We start from the raw sequence: 12696 nt of genomic DNA, 5'->3' as shown, positions 1-12696 counted from the left end.
GTGTGTGTGTGTGTGTGTGTGTGTGTGTGTGTGTGTTTTACCACAATACAAATGTGGTAAAATACACATAACATTCACTAATCTGACCATTTTTAAGTGTACCATTCAGTGGCATTAAGTACATTCATGGTTGTGTAATCTTCACCACTATTTATCTCCAGCACTTTTCCATCTTCGCAGATTGAAACTCTGAACCCATTAAATAATAATTCTCCATTCCCCTCCCCTCAGCCCCAGGCAACCACCATTCTGTGTCTGCGAATTTGCCTATTCTGGGTTCCTCATGTAAGTGGAATTATATGGTATTTTCCCTTTGTTCCCATGTTTTCAAGGTTCATCTGTGCTGTCACCCATATCAGAATTCCATTCCTTTATAAAGCTGAGTAATACTCAGTTGTATATAATACATTTTATTTTTCTACTTTTCCGTCACTGGACATGTGGGTTGTTTCCACTTTTTGGTTATTGTGTGAACAATGCTCTGTGGACATGGGCATACAAATATGTTCAGTTGCTGCTTCCACTCTTTTGTTATATACCTACAAGCGGAATTGCTAGATCATGTGGTTATTCTGTGTTTAATTTTTTTTTTTTCTTTTTAAGGAGCAAAGCAACAGGGTCACATATGAGGCTACATGGGCGGGGCCTTAAGACATTACTTGTCCCATAGTGAGACAAAGGGTAGGGACAGTTTGCTCTCTTTCCTGTGTGGCCACATTGCTTCATGTCTGCCAACGGAACCAAGGAATAGAGAACACTTCATCTTCTAGTTTCTAAAGGGTTTTGAGGTTGGCGTTATTTTCTTTTCTGGATGTGGACTAGATTGCAATTACCAGCTGGTTTCCTCTTGCTGGTTATCTGTTCACTGAGCCCTGACTTAGTTCCAGCGGGCTGAAGGAGAGAGGGCTGGGCCGAGGTAAACTTGCAGCCACAAACAGACTTTTGTCCTGGGCTTCAGGCGTGCGACTATGAGCAAAGCAGAAACCTTTCTCAAAACCCATGTTCTCTGTGAAGCAGTCGCTGCACAGCAAGATGTAAGCCCTCTTCGTGCTGAGCGGTCTTGGTTGTCTGCACGGTGGGTGTAGCTCCCAGTGGCTGCAGGTGCAGGCTCAGCCCAGCCAGCCATGGGGAGCCAGGGTCTTGGACCAGCTCTGCAGGGCTAGTTGGTCTCGGGCTAGTGGAGTCCTATGGAATGAATGGTATTTATGAATTTACTAAGTGCATGTTTAAATTTAGTTGTTAAATGATGTGATCACTCTGTAAACTTGAATCAAAAGAAAAATGTAGACAATGAAAATTGAAAGCTTGCTTCCCATCCCTTCCTTCACTCTGAGGTGTTCCTTCCCAGCCATTCTATTCTATTCTATTCTATTCTATTCTATTCTATTCTATTCTTTATATGTGGACGTGAATTCCAACTATGTGTTTTCTTCAATTTGCATTTTTTACCTACCTTTATGTGAATATTATCTTATTATATAATAATCTACCACCCATATTTTACAGTCAATTATTTATTGGAAAACTAATACAAATCCAGAGTGTAGTAGCAAGTGACTCGGTGTTTTTAACAGACTGATGACAAGGAAAAGAAGAGATGGAAAGAAACCTAGAGATTTAATGTGATTTGAGAGACTTAGCCATCAATTGTAATATATGAACCTTATGTGGATCCTACTTCAGCTGACTGTTGAAAAAAATTCATGACACTTACAAGATAAGCAGAAATTTGAACACTGACAGTATTTGATCATATTAAGGAATTACTGTTAATTTTTTATGGGATTTTTTGGATGTAGATTTTCTGAAATATCATTTAGAGATATATAGTGAATGCTTATGAGTGACATATCTGAGGGCTAGGATTTGTATCAAAATCACACAGGAAGAGGGAAGTGGCAGGAGTGCAGGTGTGAAGCTAGGCAAGCCTTGAGTTAGTCGTTGTTGAAGCTGAGTGGTAAGTACGCAGTTCTCTGTCTCTGTATAGGCTTGGAATTCTCCACAATAAAAAACTTTAAAAGAAATAATACTTGAACTTGTGCTTCTGGGAAGATGGAGTTGAAGTACTTTTTCCAGTTCTTCCCACTAAGTACATCTAACATCCCTGGGCATTTTATACAGAACAAACATAAGAAGATTCTGAAAGAGAAGAAGGCAAACCAGCTGGGGACCTGGGAGTCCGAGGACTGTCAGTAATGAGTTCCTTGGTTTTCCTTTTGCCTCGTGTACCCCAGACTTGGAACTGAAGAAGCTGACAAGCTGGAAATACCAGTGGCACAAACACAAAAAGCCCCAACAAAAGACTACTCTTTCTGGCCAGAAGACCGGGAAAGGGCAGCCTAGCAGGGCAGAACACTTAGACAATCATTGCTCTGCTCCAGCCCAACACAGCAGAAAAAACTGCAGCCCCCATTACACCAGCAAAGGCCACATGGGGAGCCTAGACTTGCACCACAGATAAGGAAGCCACCCCAGTGATGTCAGTAGAGGCCATTTGAGTAACAATGAGGCATTCCTACCCCTTCCATCCTCAGGAAGGGGAGGCCTAATAAAAGCTGGGACTCCCACCTCTACCTGCCAGTAATGAGAAGCCCCCCTCACTTTGAGTATCAGTGGAGTTTGAATGGGGAGCCTGGACTTCTTCCCCCACTGGCAGTAATAAGGCCTGCTCCCTTCCTTCCCCTGCTGAAGTGGTCTTATAAAAAGGCAGCTAAAACAGAAAGTTTATGTGAGACCCAGAGTCTCATAGTATAATACTCAGAATATCCAGGTTTAAATAGCAAAAATCACTTACCATACCAAGAATCAGGAAGATCTAAAACTGAATGGAAAAAGACAATCAATTAATGCCAACACTGAAGTAATAGAGATGTTAGAATTATTTGATAAAGATTTTAAAGCAGCTATTATAAAAAGGCTTTAACAATTACAAACATACTTCAAACAAAAGAAAAAAAATCTCAGTAAAGAAGTAGAAGATATAGATAAGGAACAACCAAATGGAATTTTTAGAACTGAAAATTGCAATAACTGAAATAACTCCATGGATGAGCTCAATAGCAGAGTGGGAAGAAAGAGAAAATCAGCAAGCTGGAAAAAAGAACAATAAAAATTACCCAATCTGAATGACAAAGAAAGTAGACTGAAAAACATGAACACAGCCTCAGGGACCTTTGGGATGATAACAAAACATCTAACATGTCATAGGAGAGTAAAAATAGGGTGGGGCTTAAAAAAATGCTCAAAGAAATAATGGCTGAAAACTCCCCAAATTGGGTAGGCTGAGCTAAACACAAACAAGATAAATACCAAGAAAAAAAAAAAAAGTCCACATCAAGCCACATCTTAGACTTCAAGGAACTAGACAGTAAAAGCTTGAAAGCAACAAGAGAAATGGCACCTTACCTATTATATTCCTTTAGATGAGAAATTTCTCATCTACAGGAAGTGGCATAACATTTTTTATGTGCTGAAAGAAAAGAACAATCAACCCAGAATCCTATATCCAGGGATAATGCACTTTAGGAATGAAGAGGAAATCAAGACATTCTCAGATAAAGGAAAACAAAGAATTTCTCACAAGTACATCTACCCTAAAAGGATGGCTAAAGGAAATTCTCTGGGAAGAAACGAAGCAATAAGAGAAGGAATCTTGGAATAACAGGAAGAATGAACATGGTAAGCAAAAATATGGATAACTATAATAGACTTCCCTCAAAAACCACAGGCTATCAACACTCAACCAAATGAAGTAGATAGCCTAAGTGGTTCTATAACTATTAAAGAAATCAAATCTGTAATTTAAAAGGTCTTGGAAAAGAAATCTCCAGGCTCAGAAGATTTCACTGGAGGAAGAATTAACATCAGTTCTACACAATCGCTTATGGAAATATGAGGAGGGAACACTTCTCAATTCATTTTATGAAGCTAGTATTGCTCTAACCAGACAAAGGCAATGCCAAAAAGAGAAAACTACAGACCAATATCTCTCATGAATGAAGTTGTAAAAGTCCTTAACAAAATATTAGCAAATAGAATTTTGCAATATATAAAAATAATTATTCATCATGACCAAGTGGAGTTTATTCAAGGGATGCAAGGCTGGCATGCTGTTAGCAAATCAGTCAACGTAATCTATATTAACAGGCTAAAGAAGAAAAATCACATGACCATGTCAATTGATACAGAAAAAGCATTTGACAGAATTCAGCAGCCATCCATGATAAGAACTCAGAAAAAGAGGGATAGAGAACTTCCTTAATTTGATATAGAGTAGCTACCACAAAACACCTACAGTCATTAATACAATTATGGTGAAAGCCTGGGTGTGTTCCCTAAGATCGGGAATAAGGCAAGGATGTCCACTCTCACCACTGCTATTCAATATCAGGGTGCAGGTTTTAGCTAATAACAGCAAGAAAGAGAAGGAAATAAAAGACACATATCAGAAAGTAAAACATAAAACTGTCCCTATTTGCAGATGACATGATAGTCCACGAGAAAATACTTCCAAAAAATCGTTAAAACCCCCCAAAAAACTCTCCTTAAATAAGTTCATCAGTGTCTCAGGCTATAAGATCAGCATCCAAATATCCATTGTATTTATCCACTAGAAGTAACAAAAGAGCCCCGAAGTTGAAAATAGCATACCATTTGCATTTGCTCAAAAAATTAAGAAATAGGTGTAAATGTAATAAAACATGTATAGGATTTACATGCTGAAAACAACATAAAAGAATAATGAATAAATCAAATAAGACCTAAATAAATGGAGAGACATACAAACTGCTTCCATGGGTTGAGAAAGTTAGAGGAAAGATGTCAGTTCTTCCCAAATTGTCATACAGGTTTAACAGAATTGCTATTAAAATCCCAGCAAGATTTTTTTTTGTAGATATAGAAAAGGTTATTATTTCAAAATGTGAAAAAGCAAGGAAAGCAATTTTGAAAAAGAAGAATAATGGAGGAAAGAGTCATTCCTGCCCTGACCAGAAATTGAACTCGCAACCTTTTGGTGTATGGGACACCACTCCAACCAACTGAGCAACTGGCCAGGGCTGCTGTTGTCATTTTTTAAATTTGACAATCTAAGGGAAAAGAGGTCAGTGACCCTGACCAAATAGTCAGGTAATGCATGTTTTAAAAATTCTTGCAGCACACAGGTTGAAAATTGCTGCTGTAGAGAAGTGCATAGAAATATAGAAGTGTAAGAGGATATTTTCCATTGATTTTTAAAAATATTTATTTTTATTGATTTCAGAGAGGAAGAGGGAGAGAGAGACAGAAACATCAATGATGAGACAGAATCATTGATTTGCTGCCTTCTGCACGCCCCTTACTGGGGATTGAGCCCGCAACCTGGGCATGTTTGGGATCAAATCTAGTCCATGGGCCGATGCCTATCCACTGAACCAAAATTGCTAGGGAGAGAAATGCATATTGAAACCACGAAGACCTATCAAAATGGCTAAAGTAGAAAGTAATGATAACAGCAAATGCTGGCAAGGATGCAGAGAAACTGGATCTGGATCATGTATACATTGCTGGTGGGAATGTAAAATGGTCCAACCACTCTGGAACACAGTTTGGCAGTTTTTTTCTAAAGAACTAAACAGGCAATTACCATATGACCCAGTAGTTGCATTCCTTGACATTTATTCTGGGGAAATGAAAACATGTTCACACAAACCTATACTCAAATGTTTAGGGCAGCGTTATCAGTAATAGACAACTGGAAACAACCCAGATGGCCTTCAGTGGGTAAATGGTTATACAAACTATGGTCCATTCATATCAGGGAATATTACTCAGCAATAAAAAGAACAAACAAATAATGCAGACAACAACCTGGATGAATCTACAGAGAATTATGCTAGTGGAAAAAGACAATTTTAAAAATGTTGCATAGCGTATGATTCCAATATTCTGGAAATGACAAAATTAGAGATGGAGAATAGATTCGTGGTTGTTGGGGTAGGAGGGGATGAGATGGGAGGGGAGTGGGTGTGGCTATAAAAGGGCAACCGGAGGGATCCCCGTGGGAATGGAAATGGCCTGTATTTTGACTATGTCGAGTTTTGTACTGTATAACCATTGGGGGAAGTGGATAAAGGAGATTATTTCTTATATCTGCATGTGAATCTGTCTCAAATTAATTTGCTCAATTGTCTCAAAATAAAAAGTTTAAAAAATAATTGAATGCAATTTTTAAATATTTTAAATAATACAAAATGGTCTTTAATGAAAAACGAGCCATTCTCCCATACTGCATCTCCCCCACCTCCCCACGTCACCTCTCTCAATGCCAGCTCTACTGCTAGTCACACATCATTTTCATAATTGTTTCGATTTCTGGCTGAATTGCTCTGAATATTTCAGAATTGGTTGTTGCTTAACTAACAAGGACAAAATTAGGGATTGGAACCAATTGGATTATTCTTGACACGGCAGTTTATCCTTACTAGTATCTCCCATTTGGTGGCTGCAGGACTGTGAGTCCCATCTCTCAGTTTCCTGAAGGAAACACAGTGGGTGATGGCCTGTGTCAGGGCCTGGCCAGATTGTAATGTGCTTGTGTAAACCTTTGGCAGGAATCGAGCCCACTGGAAACATGGTGAAGCAGCCGGCCAAGTTCACTGTGGACACCATCAGCGCCGGGCAAGGAGACTTGATGGTGTTTGTCGAGGACCCAGAAGGGAACAAAGAGGAGGTATGTGGGAGGATGCTGCCTCCCCTGCCAGCATCCCAGGGAGCTTGTCAAGGGCCAGGGACTGTGCCTCCATTTTCCCCACTGAAGTTCACAACGAACACTGTTCGTTACCAAAAGGATCCAGAGGCTTACAGTGGTTAAAGTAACTTGCCCAAGGGCTGTACCTTGAAAATTAATATAAATTGATACCCAAGGACACAGTGTTTAATAAAATAAAGGATACTTTGAATTTAGCAAAGTCCTCGTTAGTTGAGTTTTGTGTTTTTTTAACATACGTTTTTATTGATTTCAGAGAGAGGAAGGGAGGGGGCAGAGAGATAGAAACATCAATGATGCGAGAAAATCATTGATTGGCTGCCTACTGCACACCCCCTACTAGGGTTCGAGCCTGAAACCTGGGCATGTGCCCCAACTGGGAGTTGAACCATGACCTCCTGGTTCATGGGTTGATGCTCAACCACTGAACCACACCAGCAGGGCAAGTTGAAGTTTTAGATACTAATGGCCAAAATACTAATGGGCAGAATAACAATACAGTACTGATAAAATACAATACAGTAACAATACTAATGTCCTATTCTCTTCTCACTCTGACCAGCCTTTGATTCTTCCTTCAGAGTCTTTGCATATACTGTTCCTTTTGTCTACTTATCTTCATAAGACTATATATTCCTATTGCTGTGTACCATCTGAAATTCTGAGTTTACTGGCATACTGTCCATTTCTCCCACTGGATTAGGAATTCTGCCTGATTTCTTTTATTTTGGGTACCTAACACTGGGCCCAGCATTTCATAAATACTTAATTACTACATGGCCAATGAAGGTTTAAATTCCTTGCTTTATAGTCTTTAATGGTCTCATTTAGAGAGTTTCAGCTCTGAGTCAGTAGAGAGTCCTGACTTGGTTATACAACCCTTTGTGCTACATGATTTGTTTCTGTAACTTCAAGTTCTTCCTCTCCTGGGGTGTCCTGCAGGAATAGTGGGGCAGGAAATAGCCAGGACAGGTGCCTGACCTGCCAGCTCGCGCAGGAGATTGGCTGGCACAGCATTCTTTTACTCACACCTGGTGCTTTCTCTAACTGTCAATCATCTTCCATCCTAGGCACAAGTGACCCCTGCTAGCGACAAGAACAAGACATACTCTGTGGAGTATCTGCCCAAGGTCACCGGGCTACACAAAGTAAGATGAGGTGTCGTGGCTATTGCTTGGACTACTCTTCTGTCCTTGCTTCGATATGTGTGGAAGGAAAGGGTTTTCTGAAGTTAACTTCTGATTTTCCTTTTCTGATTATAAAAGTATCCGTGCTCATTATAGAAAATTTGGGATCCCCACGAATCAGACTTGAGATATTAGCTAATAATCTTGATTGGTTGAATTCCACTAGGTTATTGTAATGTCATAGATTTTTCTAACTGTATAGATAATAATGGTTGTAGCTACATGCCTGGAGTATAGATGCTAAGCCCTGGGCTTTGTCTGTAATGCTGCCTTAAGTCCCCTTCGGGGTGTTCTGGAGCATCTGTTGGCATGGAGAAGGCCAGTGGACTGTAGCTGAAGCCAATGGCCCACTCATGCACCTGGACAATTGATGGGGACCCAGCCCCCAGACCCTTTGTCTCAGCAACATTTTGAATTCTGTTTGAGTTGGTGTCTAGTTGGCTTATGGGATAGGACCAAGGAAGTCTTGCAGAGACTGGACTGAGCTAGGAGTCTACCTTTCGTTGGAAGAAAGCCTTCAACAGCACATATAGGCCTTCCCCTGTGTACCATGCCACTGAGATACAGACCATACTCACCACCTTGGGCTTTAGTGAATTCACCTGGAACCATGGCCATATAGAATTATACCTTTAGAACATCATGAATCTTGAAGAGAGCATTTATGATATCATTAATTTATTCACTTTCTGTGAAACCTAACCCAATCATCCTCCCCTTCCCTTTCCTCCCCCCTCCCCCACATCAATTTAAGAGATGAGAACTCTGGTTCAAGTTTTAGATGGAAATCTGTACTTTTCCCCAAATCCATGCGTCTGGGAATGATCTTGGTCCCTTGAAAAATACATTGATTCTAGGTTTGAAATCCTGTAACTGTACATTGTATTCTGGGGAACAGTGGCCCTCTTCAGTGTTGCCTTAAAGGGCTCAATGTCTAGAGATTAGTATTTGTTAGTATCCCACTAGAGAGGCTAAAGATCAGATGTAAGTGTTTTTAATTTGCTGAAGGTCAGATATCCCAGGCCCGCCCTATGACTGATTGAGTCAAGTGTGAGTTCCATTCAGACCACTAGCCGGGCTCCTGGTCCAGCCACTTTTGTGTGGATAATCAGGAGGGTGGAAGAGAAGGTCACAAAGCACGTGGCCTTTCCTGGTGGTCTCACTGGGCAGGGAGAAGTGAGTATATATCATCTCTCTGTCACTTGTAGGTCACAGTACTCTTTGCAGGACAGCATATCTCTAAGAGCCCATTTGAAGTGAATGTCGACAAGGCCCAGGGAGATGCCAGTAAAGTCACTGCGAAAGGCCCAGGTTTGGAAGCTGCAGGGAACATCGCCAATAAGCCCACCTACTTTGACATCTACACAGCAGGTAAATGCCCTCTTCTATGGACCAGGCTTCCTTGTAAAGCCAGAGATAATCCTCAGGAACCTAAAGGCTCGGGGTGCCTGACCTTTGTCTTTTAAGTTGAACGACCAATAACAAAAATAAGTTTTTTCAATCCATCGCCCTTCCTGCCCCCATACCCTTATAAATTTATTTATTTTTAATTTATTTTTCTTTTTTAATAAAGTTTTCAATTACAGTTTATATTCATTATTATTATGTATTAGTTTCAGGTGTACAGAATAGTGATTAGATAATTATATACTTTTTACAAAGTGGTCACCCCAATATTTCAAGTACCTACTTGGCCCCACACATAGTTATTACAATATTATTGACTATATTCCCTGTGCTGTAATTTACATTCCTGTGACTATTCTGTAACTACCAATTTGTACTTCTTAACCCCTTCACCTTTTTCAGCCAGGCCCCAATCCCTCTCCCCTCTGGCGACCATCAGTCTGTTCTCTGTTTCAAATGTGTTAGTTATATTTTTAGATTTTTCAAAGCCAGCCTTTTTTCTAAAGAAACTAAGTTTGAAGAATCATCTACTAGATGATTCTATGCAAGGTCCTGAGTGGATTGAGTGGGGAGGGATGAATAAGACAATTCTTAAAACTGACTTCTTTTTTTTCAGTGTAGAAAATTTACAAAATAGAGAATGGGAGAAAAGGAACCTTCAGCCATCACCCTCCTTCCCCATAGCAGAATGTTAATGTCTTGGTGTGGCCCTTCTGAGTGTCTCTGTTTCCTTCATTTGCATTTTTTCTATTCATTTATTTATTTACTAGAGGCCCAGTGTACAGATTCATGCACATTGAAAGGAAATTAATTACAAGGTAGCTGGCGGGGCAAGAGGGGCCAGACATGCCCTGAAGCCAACCTCGCACGGTCCCTCCCCAGCTGGCCCCACCTGGGACAGCGCCGGGGCTCAAAGGGTGTCTGTGGAGTGAGTGGGGTTCCTCTGGCAGATGGTGTCCGTTGGCCTGGCCTGTGGGGATCAGGCCAAAACCAGCAGTCTGACATCCCCCTAGGGGTCCCAGAGTGCGAGAGGTGACCCTGCAAAGTTGCTGTCATTCCGCAGCTCCTGCATTGAGCGTCTGCCCCCTGGTGGTCAGTGTGCATCATACCTACCGGCCAGTCAGCGGGTCAGCCGGTCGCTTAGGCTTTTATATATAGAGATTTTAAAATATATATTTTTGTTGATTTCAGAGAGGGAGAGAGAGATAGAAACATCAATGATGAGAGAGAATCATTGATTGGCTGCCTCTTGCACGCCCCCTACTGGGGAATCAAGCCCGCAACCCAGGCATGTGCCCTGACCAGGAATCGAACTGTGACCTCCTGGTTCATAGGTTGACGCTCAACCACTGAGACACGCTGGCTGGACCATTTGCATTTTGTATCTGCTTTTACACTCACCAGCAGTGAGCTTTCTGAGAAGGTGACTTGGGCTCATGGAATGTTCGCTCTATCCCAGGTGCCGGCGTGGGTGACATTGGGGTTGAGGTGGAAGATCCCCAGGGGAAGAACACCGTGGAGCTGCTTGTGGAAGACAAAGGAAACCAGGTGTACCGATGTGTATACAAACCAATGCATCCTGGCCCTCACGTGGTCAAGGTCACCTTTGCTGGGGACACCATTCCCAAGAGTCCCTTCGTTGTACAGGTTGGGGAAGGTGAGTGCTGGGGTGGCTGACCAGGTGTGCTTTCTGTGCACATGGCTGGGCCCAAAGGCCAGGAGAATGGTCATTGAACTCCTCTGTCCCCTTTCTGTGGCAAGTGGCTTACTTTGTCCACAAGATACTAATATTTTTCCATGAGCCACGAAGTGACTTCAGTGCTTTACTTGTATTAACTAATTTAATCCTTCCCAAAACACTTGTCCAGGAGAGTCATTCCTCACTGAGAAGTGCAGGACTGAGGCCGCAGAGGGGTTGGTGTCTGGGGCTGAGGTTAGCAGCAATAGTATTGCTGGTGCCCCCCCAGCCCCCACTGTTGGGCCTTCACTGGCTGCCAGGCACTTAGCACGAGTGCTTTTAATTGTCACACCAGCCTGTGTGTTCCAGGTGCTGTTAGTATCCCCAGTTTGCAGATGGAGACACTGAGACTTAGAGAACATAAGGTGTCGGTGAGTAAGGGCTAGGCGTCAGTAGGCGTAGAACCCAGGTCTCTGTCGACCCCTTAACCACACTGCTGAACTCCCTCTGCAGGGGAAGCAGGTATTTTTCTAATAGACTCTTTCCTTTCCCTTGTTACTCTTCCCTCCCCTCTCCCCATCCCTAGCTCTGCTGCCTTTTCTAATCAATACTTGCCTTTTCCTGTTCTGTCCTGCATCTGCGCCTGCAGGCCTGGCTTCCTCCTCTGAATCCTGCCTCTGGGCCGCCTGGACCCCGAAGCTGTTGGCTTCCTAGCTGAGAGCACTGGGCCCAAGGCACTTTGCTTGGTAAGGGCTGGTTGGGTGGGGCTTCTGTGCCAGTTCTTTGTGCTGCTTGCAAATGTCAGGGAGCCTGTGCTGTTTGTGGCCTCAGGAAATGACAGTACAGTTGTTCTCACAGCTTGTCCAGCCAGACCCCAAGCCTACTCTCTAATTACATTTAAACATTTCACAACGGAGGAGAATCTGGCAGTTTCCTTTGAAGTCTTTAGCTCTATTTAGTGTTTATATGAACTAAATAGTTACCCTTTTGATATGGAGACCATTGCCCATGTACAGAATTTCCATGAGTATTTTTTTTTTTTATAAAGACACATTTAAACCCTCCAAGGGAAGTCCTGTGACTTATTCCTGGTATGACCAACTTTTCTCCCCTTAACAAATGGAAAACCCCCAACATACTAGTATTCATTAACAAAACTCTTCTACATTATGCAAGCATTTGAATGGCTATTCGAGTTCCAGTAGTGTTTCCTGACCTCCTCTGTCTCATGGATTGCCCTTTTCATTCCCGGCATGTGTCTCCATCACTTGTACTGGGTAGTATTTACTTATTAGAGTTCTTCTCGTGAGGTATTAGTCCTTCCTCCACTTAGATGATTTTATATAAAAAAGAAGCTGACATCATTTTCATAGTGAAAAACCAATGTTACTTGCCACAAAGTGCCACCATAAACTTACATTCATCCATGAACCACCTAAAATCACCTCTCACTCCAAGGATGTGTGTATGTAGCGTAGGGAAGCAGTTGTTTGCCAAATAGCCAACGAGGACATTGCAGAGAGGAGGGGCCAGAGGAGAAATTACCTTCCTTCTATGAAGTAAACTAAAGTCTCCTCCTCTGGGGTTCGAGACCCATAGTGTATAGATAGCTGTCAAATATGCAGTATCAGATTTAGGAAGGAATTAAACAACATGACATTTTACCCATTAATCTCTCA

The 12696-nt window shown here is 41.9% G+C and overlaps 2 protein-coding genes across 5 annotated transcripts in view; one reads left to right on the top strand and one right to left on the bottom strand.

The window, feature by feature from the left end:
• Positions 1-12696, bottom strand: part of DNASE1L3 (deoxyribonuclease 1L3) — a 969732-nt gene that overhangs the window by 860047 nt on the left and 96989 nt on the right. The gene's annotated exons all lie outside the window — the stretch shown is intronic.
• The window catches only part of FLNB (filamin B), a 139713-nt gene that overhangs the window by 63282 nt on the left and 63735 nt on the right, over positions 1-12696 (top strand). For all 4 annotated transcript variants that reach the window (XM_080676157.1, XM_080676156.1, XM_080676159.1 and 1 more), the window contains exons 5-8: positions 6591-6709; positions 7816-7893; positions 9141-9303; positions 10799-10996. In XM_080676157.1, the coding sequence (XP_080532283.1) occupies positions 6591-6709; positions 7816-7893; positions 9141-9303; positions 10799-10996 (558 nt within the window). The remainder of the gene's footprint in view (positions 1-6590; positions 6710-7815; positions 7894-9140; positions 9304-10798; positions 10997-12696) is intronic.

This window comes from Plecotus auritus, assembly GCF_963455305.1.
Source record: "Plecotus auritus genome assembly, chromosome: 6".
Classification (NCBI taxonomy): domain Eukaryota; kingdom Metazoa; phylum Chordata; class Mammalia; order Chiroptera; family Vespertilionidae; genus Plecotus; species Plecotus auritus.
Note: the sequence above shows the minus strand (reverse complement) of the source record. Positions and strands in the feature narration are given on the sequence as shown.